Here is a 25895-nt window from a genome sequence, read left to right on the forward strand (position 1 = left end):
GCGGGGCCCAAGTGGGAGGAGTGGGCAGGGACCCATACAATGTGGATTGTCTGTTTTAGTGGTTTAGCTCTGGCTAGGACAGACAAAGCTGGTGTGTGAATTCGTCTTTTAGCGAAATTTTTGACTGCAGATTTGGAATCACTAAGAATGTATTTTGCATTCATAACACCATAAACTGGCAGATATCAGAAGTTAACTATCATAATTTAGTTACTCTCTTCACTTAATAACATGGTTAACTACATTACAATAGTTAACTTTTTAACTATTACTTATTGGCACCTGATTGTATTTAACGATTTGTAGCCAGCCATTATTATTAGCCATATCAGTTTTTATAATTCCAAAAACGCAAATAGCCTTGACGCTGTGGCTCCACTAATTTGGGCCACTTTTTGTGCCATTCGCAAAACTGTGTGCCTGTGGAGAGCACACAGTCATCCATCAAATCGCATCACTCCAGGCATGCGGAGTGCAAGTGTGCGGTTTTCAAATGGTGCAAGAAGCGGCCAAAATTGGTTGACCTACAGTGGCAAGCGTAATCGAGTTTCATGAATTCTAAGAACTGCTATGGCTAATACTAACAGCTAGCTACAAATCTCTAAGTACAATCAGGTACCTATAGATAATAGTTAAAAAGTCAATTAAAATTTGGTCAATCACTTTACTAGTTAACATGCTTTGCCTATTTTCTGACGTCTGCCAACAGTTGTATTACTATGCCACAAAAAGCTTATCTTTACCTCAAAAACCTCGTTTTTAAAAATTAGTGGTGGACTTCCCTGAAACACCTGGTATATCACGCAAGATGCCACTGACCTCACTGAATTGTGCAACAGTGAAGACCGCTACAATTGAGCTAAAAAAAAAAAAGATGTGAGAGCTCTCACACCAGCACTAAATATTTCCAGTTGATGCACCGAACAAGCCCCCTTCCCTTTGCCAGTTCCAAGGCACTGAGAAATGCATTAGCTAGCATCACACTGAGGCTGAGGCTTGAAGCCAACAGTTTACATATTACAGTAAACTAACAACTAATGTGAAAACTGATGATGAATACTTCAAAGAACATGAATGATGCAAGACTAAATATAACAGTCTTGAATAATAATCACCCTTAACCCTGCACTGCAAGCATGCGTGTGATAGTTCGTAATGCATATTACTCAATGGGACGAAGACAGTTATATCTTTGCAAAAAATGCTCCAGTGCATGACCTTTTCCTTGCAGTGCCTATTCATACTAAATTACTAATGGTCAGTGCTTTGGGACCCGATTTCAATGCATTCCAGGTGCCTTACTAACATTCAGTACCACCTGCAAATGCCTACGTTAGGGGTTACTGGTTCCACACATTCCTAGAAAACTGATTTTCAAGCCACACAAGACATCACACATTGGCTCCCACCTGGGCATCATCCATAGCACACATGACCATAGAAGCAGGACAAAGGTGAGCCACGAGTGATAGGTGATGCTCCAGGCCATCATCATGATGAGGGTGACGACGTAGCTGCCCCGCGTCAGCAGCCGACAGCCCTGCAGCACCATGAGCAGCACCAGCTGGCGGCTTCCGGGGCCCCGATCCGGCATGCTACCAGCCACTGCGTCGTCCTCAGTTCCACATGCACCAGCACCAACCGGTGCTCCAGCCAGAGGCGCTGCTCCAGCAGACCCCACAGTGCCCTCGAGAGAGGACCAACCACCGCTGCCACTGGGCTCCACACTGTCCTTGACAGCCATGCTTTGGTACGACCGACCCACATGGTCGTTGTCCAGTAGCTAAACAAAGGCACAAAACGCCAAACTGTAGTCACGAAGTGGACATCAAGCCCTACGTTTTAAAGCAAATGAACACCCACTAGTTGATTTTCCTATAACATTTGTAAAAAGAAAAAAAAAAGAATTCTCTGCACTATACAAGTCAAATGCCATAAGAAATCTATGCAACAGTTAGTTTTATCTGAACAGGCTTAACATAAGTCATAAGAATGTGGCAAAGCCTATATACAGTACTGCTCCACACTCCATGTGTGCAGAAAGAGATTGTGTTTCACACAGCAAACTATTTTCAATTCTGGAAAAAAGCTTTTTCAAGCTGTATGTTCATTCATACTTTACTTTTCGAACACTTCATTCAGAACGACGTTGAACACGCATGGCAGTTTTATGGAATCGGTGGAGCTTCCATTCATCATGCTACAATCTTCGAAGTTAGCACATCCATCACTAAGGCTACAACCGACCAAGCAGCCACTGCAGTGTACCGAATAAAGATTTTTAGATGCAGTGTGCTGCATGTGTGCAACACTGGGCAGCAAAGGTAGACACAGCCTGTTGAGCATATCTGAAACAGGTCTTTTTCTACAGTGCATGGACATTATCTGACAACACTGGGTAGGAACACTGACTGTGTTTGACTACTTGTGTTTTTCTATGCCAGGCCATGCCTTCTTTTTCCTAGAGCAAACTACCTCAACATCTAAAACTCCAGTGGATGGGTGCACAGGATGTGGGAACAAGAAAAGTGCGACACCAAGCAAACATGCCATGCCTCACGATGAGAACAAAACACATTAGGTTGTACCAGACTACACAAAGCCCTTTCCAGCATCAAGCCAGCTACTATCTTCGGTGGATGAGTCAATGGTGAATGTGTGAAGGTCCGGGTCACTTACTCAGCAAGCAGCTACAAAAGCAGGTTTGCACTGGCTGTTGCGCTCACAACTGTCATCTACTTCAGCCACCTCATTCTTCAACTGCAACTGCTGGCAACAGTGCCTACCTATCGCTCATCCCTTCCATAAATTGTGGTGCACACTACTACGATCTCATAAAAATTTGCCAAACTTCAGAGCTCTAGCAACAAGTTATAACTTTCAGCCACCTGTCTTCTGTTTCAGTTTTAACTTTTTGCACTTGCCTAATCACAAATGCACATCTCTCGCTATGGAAGTGGCAAGCATCCTTTCTTACTGCACTTCATGCCATCAAGAGGTGCTTCTGTCAACAAATACTTCCACATTCCTTTCAAACAGGTGTCACAGAATCTTTTGCCTCAATGCAGCACACCCCCCTTGGCAGCTAGCACCAGGCCAGGGAAAAGCTTGTGCCCACTGGAAACCAGAGAGTACTTGGTATCACTGGGGATCGAACCCTGCACCTCCCGCATACCGGGCAGATGTTCTAACCACTAGGCCATCATTATGGTAAAGATGGCTGCCCTAACGCTCGTGCTATTTTCCAATACAGTCGAATCCAATTATATCGAACTCGGTTAGATCAAATTATCCTTTACATCAAATAATTTCTGAGCACCATAAAGCTACAATGTGAATGTATAGGAAAATGTACGGCTATATCGTACAAAAATTAGCCGTCACATCAGACAGGTCGAACTTCGGGCAACACTGGGCACTCAAGAAGCTGGATTACCCTCAGCACATCTCCGAAGGTCACCTTTTCCGCACTGACCTCCGGGTGCTATTAGTGCGACAGTGCTATGTAGCAACCGCATACCAATGATAATGCGGATTTTCCATGACGTATACGGCAGGCACATTACCAGCCAACCAGAATATGAGTTTTTAGAGAGTTGCACCAGTTGTACTCGCATTGTTATGCAGTTCGCACGTACGGTGTGTCATGCCACGACTGGCAATTTCGCATGGTTTTCGCTGTCTCTCATGTACACGATGGCAGCCGCTCAATGACAGAACCTCCTCTATTTCATGAAACTGGAAGTTATCAAGCGATTTGAACGAGGTGAGAAGAAATTCGAAGTCACCACTGCCAAAGCGGAGAAGACACCCAGCAGAAGAAAGTCTCTGCGATGTTTGCAGAAAGCGCTTTCGGTTCCAATGAATTACAAGTCCAATCAAAGAGCGGATGACCTACGAACATTTAGCCAAGTGGCTGAAGTCTTGGAATGATGACATAGTGGGCCAACATCGCAATGTCTGCCTCTTTGTAAACAACGGCTGTGCCCACTGCTACAGTGCTAGTTCCAGCTACATTGAACTTTGCTTCCTTCCGCGGAACACTACGTTGGTGCTTCAACCATTGGACCAAGGGATAATCCACATGGTGAAGGTTGGTTGTAGGAAACGTCTGAGTGAATGGCTCCTGCAGTACCTGAGAACTGGAAAAGACCTAAACATCGACCTCTTAGGCGCCCTGTCTATGCTGAGTGGGTCGTAAAATGATGTCAAAAACACAACTATACAGAACTGCTTCTGACATTCTGATCTCGGTTTTCTTGGAGAAGACTGAGCAAATTCTTTGTCGGGTGAGCTCGACGAAGCCGTCGTGAGTCTTGAAGATTTGTGGAACCAGCTATCCGAATTTCCGGGTGTTATTTGTGATGGGCAGCTGTAAGAGACTGTCTCCGCGTGCGACGACGTTGAGACCGCGGGAGAGCTTGTGGACGATGACATCATTGCCGATGTCACGGATTACCAGGTCACCGCTGATGTGAATTATGATGAGAACTTGTGAGAGCCAATGCCCACCTGCCGAATTACACGTTATATCAAACTCGTAGGTGTATTTTTGAGAGTTCGATATATGTGGGTTCGACTTCACTTGCTGTGTCATCAGAGAGCCAAAAACACAAAACGAAAAACATCTTGTTTAGTACTAGCTATTGCATAAGCATGAAATAGTTTGATAGGTAACACAAGCATTTCGGACATCTAGTTTACTAACGGCTTGTCCATCAAATTCTGCCATCAGTACGTTCCATTTCTTATCAAGCTGTGCGATGGTGCCTAAAAATGCAACGTTCAAGCATAAACAATCGCTCAACAAACAAGGCACTAGTTGGAGTCGCAGAAAACTTTCTATTCGTAATGCTACAAGCCTGGTCCTCCGCCAATCTGTCTAGCAGGGAGAGAATTTGGAGGGGAGTTAGGAAAGCAAGTAATAGGTTTATATAGTGCCAAGGCAACACTGTAGGCTATAAGGCATGCTGTAATGAAGGGCTTCGGATTAATTCAAACTAACATACTCCAATAACAATCAATGCAAGCAAACATGCGTGCACAGTCATGCTTTTTATGCAGGGCCACACCAGGCTTCATGCAAAGAACAAAAAATCTATTTTGGAGTACCATCAAATACGAAAAGGTTTTAAATTTTGTAGTTCTCACTCATTATTCTGCTTTGACTCTCACAAAAAGATAGCTTTCCAAAAACATAGTGAACTGATACTTTAACACCATCCATGCCCACTGTTGCACATCAAGCAACATTTTGCATCTCTGACACCGTGTCATAAGTCCGCATTTTGAATGCCTATATTCCTTGTAATCCTACACACACAACCTCAAGAGAAATCTCAAGAGAGATTGATGTTGCGATGAGACTTAAGCTGAGCGAATGGCAAGAAACATCAATGCAGCCTGATGCTCCTTCTGGCTACATATAAGAACATCTGCACACATCAAAATAACGCAAATCAAGAAATAGCACAAGTGTTCAAAAAACAAAAAAAATGCACATAATTAACAAGTTGGTGACAATGTTTCAATACACAATGTTTAGGCTCAGTATAAATGGTCAAACGAGCACTACTGTAAGTATTACACACTAAACTAGAAAGCAACACAAACACATACCCCCCAAGACAACAAAGCATAGCTGCACATTCACACATCTCACATTTACTAGTAGCAACATGGAACATACTAGCATGAATTGCAACAAAATGCCTACATCCTAATAGCAGACTCCAAAAATTTTCTTGAATTAAGCCTGACCTACAGGGGTAAAATATTTCATGAATAAACAAAATTGTGGCTGACCGATTGCACATCCGCAAAAGCATTTTTGTAATGCAAAATAAAAGGAGACGATAGCTTACGAAGTTCTTTTCATGAGAGTAAAACATGGAAACACAAGGATAAACTTTTTAATAAATGTTTAATAATGTTCTTCTCAGGTCACTTTTTCAGTGACCAGCAATACATAGAAAATAGCTCTACCACAACAGAAAACTAAACTCCTCAAAGGAACTGCTAGTGGGATTTTATGTATCTTGTGGCACAGATGATGGCTCTAACGTTGAAAAGTAAGAGACAACTATTCAAACTTTCCAGCAGCAGTAGGTCATAGTGGACAGAAGGATAAAAATGTTGCTCCCAAAACATATGCTTTTGGAAAAAAGTGGGCTGCTTGACAATGTAGCCTTTTTCTAGTGAGATTTAACAAGTTAAGCTGTTACCCGAGAAAAGAAAGCTGGCAAGGTTTGAGTTAGCGCCACAGGCTAGAATTAAATGTTGATGTGCACAGAATCTTTTATACTCCTAAGGCATTTGGCAAGCTGACACATGGCATAGTAAAGTGTCATATATAAACATGGTTTAATATGCTAGGCATTTCGTAAGCATGTTTGCCATGTTTCACGATAACCAAGGTTAACTTTATATAAGGTTAATATTTATAGTTATGGAATCACTGCACATTCCATGAGGTCAATAATATTTGGCTCAAAAATCTGTGCCATTTCTGTATCAACGCTACAACTGTGGAACCACAGTCATGCTCACTTCGATTCTCCATGCGAGTAGACTTAATACACAGCATGCAGCTGCAGGGAACTGCACACAAAACTAAAGAAGAGTACTGCTTCTTCATGAAACATCCAACAGGAAATATGTTTGCCCTCTAATCTGCCATTCCTTTCCCACCTGTTCATTTTCCATGCAACATAAAGTGCAGCACATTGGTTTGCTTCAGCTGTAATCATCTCAAATTAGGTCACTATTACAGCAGTTTCTCAATGCCAATATATTAACTAAACTTTAAAAACTAAAGCATGACAACACAGCACTAGGAAAATATTTTGCTGTGAAACTCGCCGGTCATGTTGAGATGCCTTGCTGGCTAGCTAATTTGTGTACCCTTTAAGGAACAAGTTATTAAGCTTAGTATGCCTGACCTGAAAACTACTCTCTCTTGATAATCATTGTTTACACTACTTCAATCCTGCTTGTTTCAACAACACAGTACTATATCCCAGCCTAACATCCTAAATGTCATATCACAAAAGTGGTGCAAAAGCAAAGCAACGTGCTATTCTACAATAAAATAAAAAAAATGCGGATGTTAGAGGCGGGCAAGACTGCACTTACGAAAAAGCTTACAGTACAGTCCCTGATTAGGCTTACTACTGTAAACAAGCATGTACCAACTAACCCACAATGAATAATGCAGGGAGGATTATGCAGTTATGCAGCATTCTTAAGCAGCCAGATGCAATTATGTTTCCTGCTGATTATGACACGTAATAAGTATTGCCAGCGGCTAAACATCAATGCAAGAACTTTTATGTTGTACTGTCGAGTCCCGCTTAACAGATCAGTATAAAAAAACATGCTTGGCCAACGTTTGCAAGGCTAAGCTAAGCAATCTCTGTGCTTAAGCACATGCTTAGGTACTGAAGTTTAGTGGGCTGAAATCTGCAGCATAAATGTCATTTAAGTGCCAAGGAACATGCGAGAATAGGCATGAGAAATAGAAAGATGCTGATGAAAAAAATAATGCGACCAACACATAGAGCTTAAGGTGGGCACAGCTAAAGCCAAAGTTTTTCTTCATGCAGCGATGCAAGCATAGCATGGCAACAGAGCAGTCCCACCCATGCTGCACAGGAAACCTGCATTCCAGCCAGACAGCTACACAGCACAGCAAGAACAGAAATGGAATTGTTAGCAGAAAACTATGGCAGAAGCTGCTAATTCATGCTCCCCTATAAATAACATGCAAATAAGCATCACGAGACAGAACACAGAAAGTGTAAGATTCAATTACCAACACAAATTATGTCATCAAGGCTATTCAAACAAATGATGTAAACAGTGTTACAAAAAAAAAAAAAGCCAAACATAAGTTGAAGGCATTTCCCCAGAGATCATCACATCTGTCGACCTGGAGCAGAATGAGACTATTTGTATTATCTAAACCTTGCCAGTACAACAAAACTGTCAATAAAAAAACTGTGAGGAACATTTTTTGTAGACATTTTTGTGTCATTTAAAAGCAGATGCAAGTAAAAAAAAAAACATAGTGGTGCACAATGAAAGATTTTTGATGTCAATGCTAAAGCCTACACTCAGCCAATGCCAAACATTCACATAACATAGAATAAGTCATTACCAAGTCAAGTCCCAAATAAATACTATGCACTATGACAGTACTTCGTGCCCAAGAGGCTTCCATTCTTTGCTCCAAAGGCGACAGATGCAAGCTCTCAGGAAAGCAGCCCTTGAAAGAATGAAATGGCAGATGCAGTCAGCTTCACTACGTACTGGGGCCTTCTGGATGGCATCTTCATCTACCACGGCCTATCCGCACAGGCCAATGAAAAGGGGAGGAAACAGCATGCCCAAGAGCACAGAGGAAAAAAAAGAACAAAAATGGGAGAGAAAAGAAAACAACATTAAAAGCAGAAACACAAGCGTCAAATGGTAGGTACAAAGAAAAGTAATGCCATCAAAAGCATAATTGCAGCTATCTAATGGTAATATTCAGAAATATTGAAAACAATAAATGCATAAAAAAGGCATACAGGCACAATGCAGCTGCTAGTTTCTGTTAACAAAAGATATCTTTCAACCCTCGTGATCGTCCAGTAGATTAAAAATGCAATATAGTTACCATGGAAGATAAATGATGGCCATGCAGGAAAAAAAAAAAATGAACTCACAGGGTGTAGAATAAGTATAGGTTGCTATTAGACAGTTACATCGGACATGCTTCAAAAGCGCTTTATTTTTCTAGATGTGTTTTATAAGAGTGCTCCTACCAATTTCTTTATTCAGCATTAATAGTACATTTACATTTCAAATATGGAAGCCAACCGACCCCTATCAATGACCTCTACCATGGCAATCACCCTAGAAAAAAACGGTAAACTTGCAAATGACAAAAATCAATCAAGACTACGGGATGGACAGAGGACTGCCCACAGTCAACAACTGCTACACGTTGCAAGAACAAAAAAAAAGGTTATCAAATCCTAGAACACCACTAAATAAAATAGCTGAAGACATTCACAATGAAAGAAAATCAGAAAAATCTGCCTTTTGCATTTCTTTGTGGTTCTAGTTCTAACATGCAGGAGCCACTAGAAATGAAAAGGAAGGCACAGCAGCAGACAGCCAGGGCACATAACATGAGACACACCATTGGAGTGGAGGCAGGAAGAAAAAACGTGGCGCAGTGACCAGCTGAAAACCATGATGAGGGAGCTGACTGACAAGTGCATGTTTTTGTAAGTAGGCAATAAAAATACTTTGGAAAAGGTGGTGATGATGGGGAATTTTTATGGTGGAAGGGCATCTGAGGTCAAAAGAGCGCCATGGAACAGGATTTTCATCTTCTCAAGGTGGGGTCACAAAGGCCCATTTTCCAAGCATTTCACCCTGAATAAGCCGAGCACAGGGCCAGGGGAAAGCTTGTACCCATTGTAGCACCGGTGGGCACCCGGCGGCACTGGGGATCGAACCCCGCACCTCCCGCATGCAAGGCAGATGCTCAAACCACTAGGCCACCGCTCACAAGAGCTAAGAGGCACTGTAGCCAAAATCACAGTGCCGATTCTTCTTCAAATACAACTGCATTAATGGGCTCACTGTGGAGTGTATACAATATGGAAAAACTGAGATGCAGAGACTAAGTGTGCTACAGCTCGTTGCAAATGCTGACAGCATTTCATAACCCACACTGTGCATTCAGGCTCTGCAAAGAATTGAAAAGGGATGCAAAAAGTGCCCTTGGTATGTAAAGTACGGCTATCTGGTTCCAGTTAGTGCTGTGCTTGAATAGTAGGCACAAAATCCGCCACAATGGCTGTAGCATTGAACAAGTACATTTTACCACTGACAGTGCATTGTGTCAACTGCTACTGCCACTGTCGTTCGCTTAGCAAGTGAATGATTAGAACACTGACGTGTGTGAGCAGTGTGCCTGTTATACTCAGTGACAACTTTTCTTGGCAATGAGGGGAAGGCTAAAGCGGCAGAGCTTCCATAACTCTCATTACGCCAAATAGTTCTGCCGCATGATGGTGCACCTGGAAACCTAGCACCATGCTCTCTGTACGGTAGCTTCAGCCTATTGCTGGTATAGCTGGCACCATCTATGGAAGCTTATTGTAACGAGACATGGCTAGCAAATTCATTGTAATCAAGAAAACTGTTCTTTTCATTGAGTTTCCAACGTTGAAATGGTTTGGTTTATGGTTTATGAGGGTTTAACGTCCCAAAGCGACTCACGCTTTGAGGGACGCCGTAGTGAAGGGCTCTGGACATTTCAACCACCTGGGGTTCTTTAACGTGCACTGATATCGCACAGTGCATGGGCCTCTATAATTTCGCCTCCATCTAAATTCGACCGCTGCGGCCAGGATCGATTTCCAAAGTTGAAAGTTGGCAGGTTTGTTAAACATATGCCTTAAATAACGAATACAATCGAACCCACTTATAACGGCCACCACTATAATGAACGTTTGCTTATTACGAATGAGGGCAGTGCTACCGTCAATATATGTACTAAGGCAATGATACTGTGCCTCAGATACCTGGGATGACTTCGTTAATGCGGAGGATGATGACGCTGACATCACGGAGCCACACATTGACGAAGGCATTGTACGGGAACATACAAGCACTCCCTATAGCCAGGAAACTGATGAAGATGATAACGAGAAGGCTGACATACCACAAGTTGCCGTGAATGCTTCAACTTCGATTAGACAGAACGCGTCCCTAAGGCAGCAAGTTGGCAGCAAAGTTCTCGGTGAGGAGCACATGACCTAGGTGGTGGAGAGGTTGGAAAGCGCCGTGCTAGGGTCTAGTTTGATGATGCAGATGCACATAAGACTTTTTAAGGAAAGAAATGCCACTTTGGTCCAACTTTGTATTCATGGCTGTAATAATGGAAGTACATTTACTGTGAGCACCAGATACAATGAACGATATCAGTGCGGCCGTCAGGTTTGCTATAGGTGGGCTTGACTGTATAGACAAAATACTACTAAGCTTTAAGTGAAAACAAATAAAATCAAGTAGAGACTATATTATGTCATGTAGGAAATAGGAAAAGACTGCAGGTTTCAGCTAAGTGGCTTCCACTCCGTTACCAGAAAAAATTGTAGCGGAGTATAGCAAACAATGTGCACACTCGCCTTTTCCTGTGATGTAGCCTTATCACTCTAGTATCTTTTCAGCTTGCATAGGGTGTCCCCCACTAACTTCATGCGAATATCTGCTACGAGTGCTATCATTCTTATGGTTTCCCACATGCTGACTTCGCAGCAGTGAGGAACCGTGCCAACCAGATTATTTCCATCAAATGCCACAAGAGCACTGAGCACATGCAGATTTGTCACGCAAAAAGCTGATGTATGGAAACAGCTGCAGCTCTGAAATTCCCACCTATAAGAAAGTGCGGTCCTTCCAAAGTCAACAAAGAGACAATGGTGTCCCGATAGTGCTTGCGACATGTGACCTCCCCCCACCCTCAAATTGCCATTTAAAATCCATGTTTCAAAACGGAAGCCCAATCAAGCAACAGCTGTCCCTAAAGTAACTACGTCATTTGCAATGACAGTGAAGAAGCCATTCAAAAGCAAGACTTATGACAAAGTTACATCGAGCCAGCACAATGGAATGAATGTTCAACAGTGCCAGGAACCATTTTCGCAAACTCAAAAGCCACCCAGTAAAACTACCTTAATGATGTGCTAAAGAAGAGTTTAACTAGAATAATAAAAATGGGGTGGAGTGCATATGGCAGGTTCTGTCAGATCATGAATGGCAGTTTACCTATATCCCTCAAGAGAAAAGCATACGACAGCTGTATCTTACCAGTACTCACCTATGAGGCAGAAACGTGGAGGCTAACGAAAAGGGTTCAGCTTAAATTAAGGAAAACGCAGTGAACTACGGAAAGAAAAATGACAGGCGTAAGTGGGCAGAGTGGGTGAGGGAACAAATGCAGGTTAATGACATCCTTGTCGAAATCAATATGAAGAAATGGGCTACCACACTATCAGCAGCGCTTGAAACCCCTATCACTTTTCTGGTGTGAAAAGAGGACGAAATGGATGGCTACTTCTGGTGCACCACTGACTGCTTCCATTGCGACCTACTCAAGCACATTGCCAAGGCAGTAAAATGGAGCAGTTATAACAGTTACAAGAGAATAGCATCACTTTTTAGCCAACAAAATAAAATTGCAACAAATGGTGCAAGTAGTCAATGCAGTAATTCTACTCAAAGCAATCAAACAACTTGAACTACTTCAAGTGGCCTATACTTATTCTACACCCTATATTATCTTTGTGGAACTTGTCAAGTAAAAACTATATTGTTAAAAATGTCTCAAAATTTGGCTCTAGAAATAAGCCACAGTGCATGTCACATGCTCATAGAAAAGCATGTAGCTTTGACAACATAGTTCCCTAGCAGTACGCACAACCTCAGCCTAGCTAGAAATGAATAATATAAATATTACAACTAGTAGGAAAAAAAACTTTCATGGCCCAAATAATGAAAGTCACATTACTCAGTTTGAAAAACTTGTACCTACCTTTACAAAGTCTTATGCTATAACTTTCACAACCGGGCATTATAAAAAAAAAAGTGCTACCACAACACAATGCTGAAAGTATCTGGCTACTACTCACTACAGATCAATATGCAGTAACAAAACAATCTAAAGTTAGCACTCGCAAATGTGATAGCAAATGAAGCAAAACAATAATTGCGCTCTCAAACAGTGGGCTTTTCTCTTCATTTGTTAAACTCCAGCATAAACAAAAGGCTTCCAGAGCAGTAACATATGTTGAATAACTTCACCTGCAGTAATGCATTAGTGTGCATTCATTGCAGATACCTCAGAATACAGTAAAAGCTCATTAATTTTAAATCATTGGGAATGCAAAAGATATTAGAATTAAGCAGGTCTTCAAATTAACCAAGCAGAGCAAAAAATGAGACCCAGGCAAAAAATTTAATCGCGGGAATGCACAGACTTTGTTGAATAAACTTTGCAATTAACTTAAGGTTAAAACAGGCTGCAAGCTGCTTTTTTTTTTCTCTCTCTCTCTCCCTCTCCACCTGTGCTCAGATCACTTGAGACCCCTTCGATGGAGCCAGACTTTAACCGCTGCCTGTGATGGAAGCAACAAATGGCCTCAACTTCTGAACACGATAATTGCACAGCAGTGCCGACGTGAAAGCTGCACATCTAAAAGATGCATTAGATGCTGGTAATGCCGAATTTTCCCTGCTTGTCATCACAGAGCGACTGTTTTTATCTGTTTCATAGGTCGTGAACTACAACGTATATTCAAGCGTATATTCCCACAGATAAACATTTACTCATGTCTAACGATCAGTTAGGAAAGGCAAGCAAATGTTGCAGTGTTTACGTTGATGTAGAGCAGCTATGAGGTGCTATGTCCACATATGTAGACAGGATAAAATATGCTCAAATACGAATATTTTTGCGAAATTTTTTGCACATCACTTCCATTTGGTCTAAATATCATGATTTATGCAAAAAAAAAAAAGATTTCTCCTTTCAGCAGGTTTAATTGGTGCCTGAAGGGACTAAATGCAATTCAGAAGTGCCTACTTCATTCAACCTTTTCTCTGCGCAAGCCAATGAACCCTACTTTCGTAACTATACCAGGTGTTTCAGGGATGCTGATCACTAATTTTTTAAATAGGGATTTTTGAGGTGAAGAGAAACTTTTTGCGGCTTAGTAATACCAGTGTTGGTGGATGTCAAAAAACAGGCAAATCATGTTAACTACTAAAGTGATTAACTACATCCTAATAGTTAACTTCTTACCTAATACCGATGGGCATATGATTGCAATGAGAGATTTGTAGCCGGCCGTTAGTAATAGCCATATCAGTTTTTAGAAATTAGAAAACGCGATTACCCTTGGCGCTGTGGCTTAACAAAACTTCGCTATTTCAATTAGTTAAGTGCACAGGAGGGGTTGCTTTGCCTGCATGCTTTTTGAAGACGCATAAATTCTGGAAATGAGGTAGCCAAAATTAGTTGAGCCACAGCGGAAAGGGTAATCGCGTTTTTTGAAATTATAAAAACTGATATGGCTATTACTAATGGCCAGCTACAAATCTCTAATTGCAATCAGGTGCCTATCAGTAAAATTTAACTATTAGAATTTCTTTAATCACTTTACTAGTTAACATGATTGGCGTTTTTTGAAGTCTGTCAACAGTTGTAGTACTATGCCACAAAAAGCTTCTCTTTACCTCAAAAACCATTTTTAAAAATTAGCAATCAGCTTTCTTGAAACACCTGGTGTGTGTGTGTTCAAAATTTTAGAAGCTGATATGGCTATTACTAACGGCCGGCTACAGGTCGCTAATTGCAATCAGGCTCTTATCAGCGATAGTTAAAAAGTTACCTATTAGAATTAAGTTAATCACTTTATTAGTTAACATGATTCGCCTGTTTTTTGACATACGCGATATTACTACGCAGCAGAAAGCTTCTCTTCACACCTTAAAAACACTTTTTAAAAATTAGTGGCGGGCTTCCCAGAAACACCTGGTGTGTGTGCATGTGTTTTACAGATGCCGCCTTGATGAAGCCCCGAGAGCACATGACATTGAAACCTGCATCTTCTGCTGCATTGTGGTAAAGCACGTCTTCTCTACAAGAAAGTGTTTTTGAGATCCATGAATCGTACCATAGACTGGATTTATACTAGAAGTATTGGGGCTGGGTGCTTCACATATCAAGTATTGGCACTGCTATGCAGCACTGCCTCGCAGCTCTGAAGGGTCATCTTTTCATTGGGTTTGTAGCGAAATCGGGATTGGGGATTCCCCCATAGCACCCCAGATTTTCGAATTAACTGGGGTGGTGCAGGTCACCAGTCCAAATTGTCCGGTAAATAGATTAGAAATTATGAGACCACAGAAGTTCTTTGAATTACCTGGAATTTCGAATGAACAGAGTTCGAATTATAGAGGTTTTGCTCATACTGTATCAGCCCTCGCAAAGAACGAGCTGTGTCCTTAATCTGAGCTAAGGACAACGAAAAACAGCATACCTAATGTCTATTGCTTTGTGATTAAGAAATTTTTGAAAAAATGCAAATATCCTACAACAGCACTCTTTGCTAAGGCAGCTGAACACTGACTGGTACTCATAGCGAGAATTATGATTTACTAGTTATTTGCATCGGTGTTGTCCTCACTATGATATCTAACCCTTCAGAAAACTTAATGTTAAAAAAAGCAATTCGCAACCTTTAATGAATAGTCATCACAGTGTGTAAAACGCATCAGTGCTTTCAATTTTTTCTTAAATCTTTTTTGTCTGTGTGTATGTATCCCCTAAGCAATGTACTGCAATCTGTCAAAGAAAAACCCATATCAAAGTACTCAATAGCTGTCAAAGAAACATGTCTTCAATTACTAAATGTAGCTTAACTCAATGGCACTACATGTTACTGCAGAAACTTAGCTAAAAGGGGCTGCAGAAGGCTCAGCTCTATTGAGAAAAGCTAATCAAAATAATCGAAGCTAGTTTTATTATCAAACAATAATAAAAAGTACTATATATTCCCAACTACAGAAAATGTTCTAGCAAATATTGAGCAATGGTTCTTAAATACAATTACAAAACAAGAGGAGGAAAAGAAGATTGCAGAAAAGCATAATATATGTATTTAGTGTGCTCCACATGGTAATAAGGCTGTAACTAAAAAAAAAAAAAGAGAAAAAAGTATGCAGATTCAAATTCCAAACAGTTCCTTGGCCATCATGACTGAAAGTGATAAAATAAGAGCTGTGAATGAAGTGGACATAAGCAACAGTTCCCATCAAGCCCTCATGTCAAACAATGAGCAACCACATGAAGGCCTAAAGCCTGCTATGTGGTGAAACAGAGCTGCAGCAGCCTCTTCATCAATTGCTTCATTCACTAGGCCTTGCAAGATGTGCAGCGAAGCAAGTCTCAAAGACACAAAGTCCAAGATTTAATGAAAAACCACTTGGTCCTGATGATGCAAGGCAAAAGTAAAAATACAATGCCAACCAGAGAAAATGAACAAAAAGCTTTGTGTACAAATGTCAGTATTTTTTTTTTTTTTTGTACATCTTGTAGACAGCATTATATTTTCACTAATGCCCCCTCAAGGACTCGCAGAAAGTTACCCAATTAACATGGCAACATTTTGGCTGCCTCGACAGAGACTACAGATCTTACACAAGACAAACAAAAATGTTTAGTACTAATTGAAGTGGCACAACTGTTTATGTGCCTTGTTACCGTATTTTTGTGCACGATGCTTCTGGAAGCACTGACTCAAAATTGGCCCTACAACTCGTGTAATTTTTTGTTTCACAAGCCAAGCGACAAGAATGCAGTCCTTACTTAAGGTTCAAACTGCTTGGCAGTTTGATGCTAACACCAGCATGAACCAGGTTTTTTTATTCAGACTCATATAGTTTTAAAGGACTTGAATTGGCAAGTTATAGAAGTTATTCACATAAAAAAAGAGTGTCTGCAAAAAGTTAAGGCAAGAAACATCAGAAAAAGAGGACAATTCTTAAGTTGTTGTGCTCTAGTCCATGCCTGCATTCTATGTTGCACTCCATACTCGCACACACATGCATACACATGCATACGCATGCATTCACACATGCACATACATATGCATGCATGTGTGTGTGTGTGTACGCACATGCACACACACACACAAAGTCCCTTTTTAAGATGCTGTCAAACTAAATATACATGTATTTCAAAAGCAAAAACCATGAAATCAAGCATGTAGGTTTAGGATATCACAGCTCATGGTTCCATGAGTGATCCTTTAGCCCATGCAACACATCAATGGCAGGGTGCAGTCTTATTCATCAGCACACTTTTCAAGCTGGAGCAGGACATGAACACAGGCAAGACGCACGACACTGGCTATTATAGTAACTGATCGATTTATATAGCAAGACCCAAGAGAGTGGCGAAGACGCATGCCGTAGCAGAGGTCTGTGAACAAACTTTGGCCTCCTAGGATTTTGTGTTTCTTGGCTGCATTTCCCCGATAATATGTAGCCATAATGGCTAGACCTGCTATCATGTAACTTTAATAAAAACACAGACTGAAACCACACCGTCTACCTCAAATATTATGCAACCAGAAAGTACTGGTGACTTTACAGTGTTGCTATGTGGGAGAAAGCTTGATACAGCTACAAACACTGTGGACTCTTAGCTTTTTGACAAAGGCTGCATTGTTAATATGGAACGAACTACTTCAGTTTCCTAAACCCAACAAAAAAGGATTATACTGAACATAAGTAGACAGACTGCAGACAAGCTAGGCTTTACTTTTCCTTAAAATGCATGTGTACGACCATGTGCTTGCACAAGTGTACCACTAAATACAAGAAATACAAAGTGAACTAGGGAGGAGGAGCCTCAAGGTTCTTAGCCAAAGTTTTGACAAGAGGACTTGTCTTCGTCCAGATGAAGACAAGTCCTCTTGCTGAAACACTGGCTAAGCACCCTCAGGCTCTGCCCTCTTGTTCACTGTGTATTGTCAAGAAACTTATCTGCTCTCTCTCTACCATGAAAAACAAGCAAGTCAACTCTCACTAACAACCCGCTCCCCTCCCCTTTTACCATTGCCGTACAAACTTATTCTCTTCCCTCTTTCATTCCTTCTCTCATGGAAAGGTTGAGGTGTCCATCGAGAAGTAAGACTGTTGCTGTGCCTTTCCTTTCCTCAAAGCCATTTTTTTTTTATTCTTGGTGCATGCTCCCGGTCATTTTCCATTCTTCCCTTGTTGCAACGAAAAGTGTGCTCAACCATTTTAGCACAAGTCACTGTCACCTTGGATGCCTCAAAGCATAACTAGGGCCCAGTGCATGAACAAACTGTCCAGCAGTCTCACAAAGGCATGGGAGGGTGTGCAAGGAAGCATGATTTTGTTCTATCAACGGTACGGTCCCTGAGCTTCTAGTTAAGCAACATCCCATACGGGCATTAGGAAGACCTCAATTAAACTCCCCTCTCCCAGTTCTGCAGCACAGTGGACTAGCACTGCTTATTGTAATGTGTACGACCGCAGTTCGAAACCCTTTGCTTAGATTTTTTTCCTATTTTTTTTTTTAGAAAACAAAGAATTAACAGCATGCAGATCATTAACAATTTCTCCTGGGTGTGTATTACCATTTGGGTTGCATTCCATGATGGTTTTGAGCCAAAACTGCCATTTAAAAAGCTTTGAGACGAGCTGGCAGGCAAAACTGAAAGTTCGGGTACTGTACCATTGACAAGATGGAACTACACGTGCCAGGAAAGACTTGATGTTAAAAAACGCTGATGAACAGTCACTAGTTCATGTGATATCCACCTATGTCTTAGTCCCAGTATCTGTGTTTGTGTTTGGACACTCAAGTGGTTCATTCCATTGTGACAGGTATATCTGTCAAAAAAAATAAATAACCAGAGCACCATGGTCAAAGTTACCCCGCTTTCTCTTCTGTGTCTCCGAGAGAAGGACACTGCTGATCGCTGAGAACTGCGCTTTGAATCCTGGCGAGGAACATGGCTCCCGATGCCGCCTGCTGCCACCATGCTGGGAGACTCGTAAGGCTATAAATGCAAATGAAAAAAATATACACACTTGGTACAGAGGTGCTGACAGAGCTATAATGAAACAGCAGATCACCTATGACACCCACATGTATCCATAAAGAGATCGCCTAAGCTGTCAATTACATTTGGCAATATGCATAAACATATCAAAAAGAGATGGTTGGCTCACAGAAACGCACACTTTTAAATTGCAAAAGGCTAAAGCCAGGTGGTCGAAATTATTCTGGAGCCCTCCATTATTGCACTTCTTCCTTCCTTTCTTCTGTCAGTCCCTCCTTTATCCCTTCCCTTACGGCGTGGTTCAGGTGTCCACCTATATATGTGAGACAGATACTGCGCCATTTCCTTTCCCCCCAAAAAGAAAAAACTATTATTAATACCCATCCAAAAGTTTTCTAGTTTTAACTCTACATTTGTACTTTTTAGATATATGCATCACACATGCAAAGGATGGTTGGTTGGTTTATGGGGTTTAACGTCCCAAAGCGACTAAGGCTATGAGAGACGCCGTAGTGGAGGGCTCCGGAAATTTCGACCACCTGGGGTTCTTTAACGTGCACTGACATCGCACAGTACACGGGCCTCGAATTTCTCCTCAAAAGAAATTCTACCGCCGCGGCCGGGATCGAACCCGCGTCTTTCGGGCCAGCAGCCGAGGAAAGCAGTCAGATGTACTTCTGACAGGTTCTTAGTCCACAGTTCCCCTTTCACCAGACTGACCAAAAACCTCAGTTACATTTCTGCACATGTTTGTTGCAATACTGACTAAGAAGCAGGTAGCATAATTCTGGGAATAACACTTCTAGCCTTTTACGACACTATGCAGCTATTCATAATTCAACTCTAAGCAGCCCGTCTTTTCAAAATTACATCCAACAGATCTCATCTGTGCTCTACCCTAACAACTCACTCCACTCTTCCGTAAATCTCAACTCGCAACCCTGAATGCATGGTATATTGCTGGGCGAGTTGGTTAAGAGTCATTCCAAGACTAACAGCGCTGGAAGACAACGGACGAGGACAAGCAGGACACACAACTGCACTCCGTGCCCGCAGTTGTGTCCGCAGCACAGTTGTGTCCCTTTTATCCTCATCCATTGTCTGCCAGCTCAACTATTCCCTGAATGCACCTCCAAAAGGACTATGACACCTAATTTAGTTGCGTGTTTTTTTCTGTGCAATGATGCATAAAGCATTAGAATAAATGGATCACGACATGGTATTCACCTACAGCCACTAAATAATTTATAACTGAATTCCTTTGCTCAGGTGATTTTGATTTCATCAACCGAACAATGGCTATGACCTGCAAGGTGCATTTAGGCCATGAGAGGAAAGAAAAAAATAAAAAATAACTACTGATACATCGATTGTCATTCCAACTCTTGAAGCAGGCTGGCCTAAGTGCTGTAGTGGATTAAAACTATATATCAGCTATTATACTGCAGTTTTTTTCGTGTCTCATGTGACCTAGGCACACCTTACATGTCACAGCGATCATTCAGCTGTTGAAATAGGAACAGAAATAGCACCAAGAAGAGATTCCATTATAAATTATCTAGCAGTCATAGGGAAATATCGTGGGTTATCCATGTACACTAATGTCTAACACTGAGCACTGGTGCAGCAATGCCATTATTGCTTCTTGGGGCTAGCAGATGACAAAGCAGTGACATGGCCAACTTTCCCAATAGCATGCAGCCTGCAGGGAAAGGACTGATGGGAGAGCAGCACCTGTGAAGATGCAAGCTTGAAAAATGGTGAGCAGGGAGTTGCGGGAAGAGAGACAGTGTGCGCAGTTACATACTGACCGCACAACGTACCATAGCCCACTGAACGTGGCAGAAACTGGGCCCACAAAGCAGCAAAAATAGAACACGTTGATTGCTGTGATAAATGCAAGCACCATATTTACTTACATAATTTGCACCTGCGCATAATTTGCGCACCCCCAACCTTTCACCCAGATTTTAGAGAAAAAAACTTTTTACTCGCGCAATTTGCGCTCTCTGCTGCACCAGGCAATCAGCATGTATGCAGATGCGCAGAAGGCAGGCTTGGGAAGATAAGCGCGGCTATATCGCCGTGTGTGTTTGTGAAAGGCGCGAGTGGGGAGGGCATGCTTTGTGCACAGTTTACCCAGCTCGCTCGCACTGGCAGTTGCTTTCCTGGACGATAGTTGCATGCGCACCTGAATTCCAAACTACCAAATCGTTTGCTGTTCAGTTTGCCACTAGTCAGCCAGGCCGCAAGCAACGGCCCCGTTTTATTCCGCTACTTCCTTTGCCTCTCACTGCTGGCTTTGAGATTCAGTGTTGCTTGTTTGGTACTCTGAGCTGCACACGCGCCATCATGCCATCCTGCGGGGAACTACATAATGTGGGGCGGGACGAGAAAGGGGGTATGCATCTTATATTTGGAGTAAACTTTTTTTTTTTTTTCTGGCGGAGTGAGAGACTGGGGAGGGGGTGTTTACGTACAGGTAGCAATATACAGTAAATATTGTGCATTATCACCTTTGTAGTTTCTTAAAATATGTTCAGAAAATTTTTGCGTAATGGCGCACCACCTTTTCTGAAGCCTTAGTTTAAAGAAAAAAAAAAGTGCACAAATTACACGAGTAAATACAGTAGGTACATACAAGCAAATGACAAGAGTAAAGATAAAGATATCGTACACTTAAATAATAATTCTTACAGCGCTTTCAAAATATACTTTCAAGAGGGTGTTTCTAGGATCATGCCTTGTAAATACCAATGCGTCAAGCAGTTTCGACAAAAAGTTGTCCAAGAATCCTTAAAGAGAGCAAGAACAAATTGTTAAATGTTTACATTTTAACGCAGAGGAAGGTAGCTTGGATTACGAAATGCTTGAAATTGCAGAAAGCCTAATTTTTGAAAAATCAATTTGCAATAAATGGCCAAACAGGTGATAAACTTATAGGTTATATCACCTAATCTGTACCTCGCATGGCTCAGCCAGTTAAAAAAACGTGTGTGTTGCACAAAGGACCACATTATACATGTGAACATGGTAGCTGTTTCCATAACATTAGCTCAACTTAACTATTGTTGTCTAAAAAGAACCGTTCAATACCTCTGCACATTTAGCAATGGCACTCTTGCAGTCTCTGGCCAAGCTGCCTTCGCACCATTAAACTCAAATTATCATCTCTGTATGCGAGACAATCTACCATCGATCCATCCTGCCAGGTCCTAACGAATAAGCCATTTGTTCATAGTCAGGAAAAAGCATCTATACACATAACTACCAATGGCTATTAAAAGTTGTGGTTTCATGTGCTGGTCAAGTGAAGGGTGAAAGTGCACTTCTTTTGAAAAGTCCTCAGTCCACTTCGTACTGAATGGAATAGTAACCAGGCCCTATGTGTGGCCTTCATTTAAAAATGAAAAAAAAAAAAGAGCGTCACTCTGACCAGACAAACATGACAGCGTAGGCATGCAGAACCAGAAAAAGTAGAAATGCAAGATCAAGCCAATGATTACTCGGGGCATCACTTACCGACGACTGCAGGAGTTGTAGCCGAGTTACGGTAGCAACCGTAAAGTAAAAACAGAGCACCACAAGGGGGCTGACGTAGAGTGTCCAGTGTAGGGACCGAAACTGCAAAACCCTTGTGTCAACCTCTGCTGGCTGTGTCGAATTGCAGGCAGGAATACGCAAAGAAGTAAGCCCCAAGAGTCTGCAATGCAAAAAAAAAAAAAAAAAAAAGCCCTCAGCCTTACGCACTCTCAGCAAACAAAGTTTATGGGGGGATGCAGCTTTCAACGAAGTTTTTTTTATTTCTTGATGTATACACATGAACATTTTGTGAGCATATATTACAAAAAATTTTAGGACTGCTCTAACAAAATTCCACTGTTATACGTCCAGAAAAAAGTTTTCTAGTAAATATTTTTCCTCTGAATCTTGTGACAAGGCTGCAGAGTTAAGAAAATGGGGCAGACGACTGGTTCAACATTGCCCGCGTGCTACCGGTCGCCGTTCTTGGATTTTTTTTTATGAAACACAAATTTTAATTTAGAATTTTTGTGATGCAGTGTCCATTGACATATCTAGAGTGAGGAAAATTTCGTTCAAAAAATTTTAAATTCACAATTTTGGAAAACAATGTCTTGACCTGCACTATGGCCCTAGAAGTGCAACAAAACAAACCTGGTCAAAACAGATAAAACAGTCGTAAAGAAATCTGCACCACAAGGTACCTCGGCAGAAAACCACAACGGAGGGAAAAATGCCCATTGTTCGAGCGTTTCCTCGCAGCGCATAGCCACCATGGCCACCATGCCCACTGCAGGGCAAAGGCCTTTCCCATGTCTCTCCAATCAACCCTGTCCTTCGCCAGTTGCGGCCAACGTATCCCCGCAAACTTCTTAATCTCATCTGCCCACCTTCTGCTGCCCCCTGCTACGCTTGCCTTCTCTTGGAATCCACTTGTTCCAACCAGTCAGTGTGAAAGTGGAAGTGACTCATTAACAGCCTTTTTCTTTTTCTTACTGGCTTTATGGTTTAAACTGCGACGATGCTTGGTAGACGTGCCTTTCTATTCGTCGCATTGAGCGAATGAAATGCTCCGAAGGAAGCTTTCTATGCCGCTGTCGGCAAATGGGTACAGATATGTACTTGTGGTTCGTAGAATACGAACAGTTGAAGTAGGAGAGATGTCAACATGCCATGTCTCCTGCACCAACAGTGTCTTCAAACTGCACTGCATGGTTTAAGGTAATGGTGAACAGAATAATGCATTTGGAACTCCTAAAATATTGCCAAATTCCCATTCCTCTTCACTCGGCTATGAGCAGATCTTAGTAAGTTACTCCTGAATTTTTTTTTCACGACTAGTTATTGCGGACACCTCGCTTTATGGACACTATTGCTGCACATAGCAACAACAGACCTACACCATGCATTTTCTAAAAAAACTGCTCTGCACAACATTTTCTTAATTACGAGACCTAACCCGCATGAAAACATGCCACATTCTACTAATGGCAATAGCACAGCCTTATGTGATCATGAGAGCATCACAAAATAGAAGCACTTAACCAATATGACACCAAATACTTAGAGACAAAAAAAAGAGTATGTTGAGTCATATTTATATTGCAATACATCACGCCATGTTTATTTTGAAATCAGCCCATTTAGAAAAAAAGTACCCAATAGTGCTTTCAAACCACATACAACTGAATACACAAAACAGCAATGCTTAAGTATATGCCAGCTGTAAGACAGGTAGCCTTTCATTTACTTGAAATACCTCTGAACAATATAACTACCTTCTTGTTATCAACCACCAATAAAGCCAGCTGGCTAATGCTTTGTGGTTACCTTTTTCTGATTAAATACGGTTCCATTAGCTCTCTTGTTGTCTGTTATCGACGACAAAACAAAATGTTTGTGTGGGTGGCCGTTAGCTTACACTTTTTTTTCTCCTCTTTCTCAAAATCTGATGAAAATGAGGCCAACAACAGTCAGCCTTGTTGTAGCACTGCTACACTGAAGCGCAAGGGTTCATAACCACTAAAAAAGCCTAAAAAAAAAAAAAAGAGGACACGTGCTGCGGTAGCCTTCAATGGTGCTCTCTATGAAGATGACGGTGCATCATCACAAAGCTAGAAAGGCAAACACAGGCTTGGAAAAGTCCAGTCATTTGTAAATAAACTGAATTAGCCTTTTGCACGACAATATACCCCTTGCGCACATCAGCCTGTGAATGAAAGTATGGACCTGCATCCTCAGTGATCCGCAGCACCAAGTCTCTAAAGGCTGTGCTTGACTGTGTAAAAGAAGAGATCCACATGAACTTCTTGTGCCAAAGCTAGATGCCAAGTTTTATTGCGTGTCTAACACTTTATTCCATTCCACCAGTGCACCAGTCATAATTTTGAAGCACTTTTCAATTCTAATGCAATTTTCTTTTTATATGTCAAAAGCACAGTGGTACAAATAGTTCTCGCTATGAAGACAGCAGTACACATGTGTACCACATTTTTCTTCAAAACCAGAGGTTCAAATGGCTTAAAATTAATGTCACTCAATTTCTATAGCTATTCTGAATAATATTTTACGATCTGTATGGATGTGAAACTCGATGAAATTTCATGCTTCACAAAGGGTTAACCTGCACTGAAGGTTCACAAGGTGGCCTGAAGCGATGCACTTCCAGATATGATGGCAGAATCAGTTGCTTATAGGCTCCTCACTCTGAATTAGCCATTACAGCGTGCCCCCAACAATTATGACTGACCATGGTCTTCAATTCGAATCAATCACATTCAACAACTTATCTCAACTCCTCGGGGCCAACTGTTTAAAAGCAACCACTTATTTGATACACAAGACTATCACTGAGCAGCAATAGCAGCAGCTAAAAGCTTTGCTGACGATGTCACATTCTCCCACACCACGAACGGAACTTCTTTCTTTAGTTCTTCTTGGCGTCTGCACCTCCCTTCACAGTGAATCATTGTTCTGCACCACAATACTTAAAGGGACTGTGCAATAAATTAATTGAGATTACGTAAAGCAGAAGAGAGATAGGCATCCCATCACTCGTCACCCCAGCGCAAGAATTTTTGAGCTAGCATCAATAACAATGAAGTTATAGACTATTAAAAATCACGCTCCTCCTCCCCCCCCTCAACTCGTACACGTGGGGCACCAGGAAAAAATAAAGAAAACAGCTCTGGGACTGGGCCCCACCCATGATTACGTCATTCGCTGACGTTTGGTTTGCTAATTCCTGTTTTCGCACCCAGCACCCCAGCAGAAGTGTCGGCATCGTCTCTCCGGTCTCTCTTCGCCTTCCTGGATTGCGGTGCGCTTTGGATTTCTTTATCACTGCGACAAAGGCACTGCGAGTGGCTCCCGAACTCCCGACAGAAAGAGGCGGCAGAGGTAAACTGAAAACATATGCGAGAAGGCAATGCCCTGGCTCGCGCTTGCCCGAGGGGGTTGTGCGGCGGCTCAAGCAGACGATTTTCACGGCTACCGGAAGCGTGCCCGTGACGTCGTGGCTGCCGTGGCTCCAGCGAATGACAGCATGTGGGGGCCTGCCGACGTCACGGGACTAGTGACGTCTATTTTCCCGATTTTAGTTTCAAAATCGATTACTACGAATACACCAATCGGGCCGCGAATTTTAAAAACCCTGGTTTTTAAGAGAGAGAGAGAAAAGGACGGAAAGGCAGGGAGGTTAACCAGGCAATG

The 25895-nt window shown here is 41.9% G+C and overlaps 1 protein-coding gene across 2 annotated transcripts in view; it reads right to left on the reverse strand.

The window, feature by feature from the left end:
* Positions 1-25895, reverse strand: part of Piezo (piezo type mechanosensitive ion channel component) — a 154865-nt gene that overhangs the window by 105952 nt on the left and 23018 nt on the right. Inside the window, exons 7-10 of one of the 2 annotated variants that reach the window (XM_089581739.1) lie at positions 22185-22365; positions 18534-18659; positions 8311-8346; positions 1410-1783 (exon numbers count right to left, since the gene is read on the reverse strand). In XM_089581739.1, coding sequence (XP_089437865.1) covers positions 1410-1783; positions 8311-8346; positions 18534-18659; positions 22185-22365 — 717 coding nt within the window. The remainder of the gene's footprint in view (positions 1-1409; positions 1784-8310; positions 8347-18533; positions 18660-22184; positions 22366-25895) is intronic. The other variant, XM_089581740.1, reaches the window with a different exon arrangement.

This window comes from Amblyomma mixtum, chromosome 3, assembly GCF_055824585.1.
Source record: "Amblyomma mixtum isolate Tamu chromosome 3, ASM5582458v1, whole genome shotgun sequence".
Taxonomy (NCBI): Eukaryota; Metazoa; Arthropoda; class Arachnida; order Ixodida; family Ixodidae; genus Amblyomma; species Amblyomma mixtum.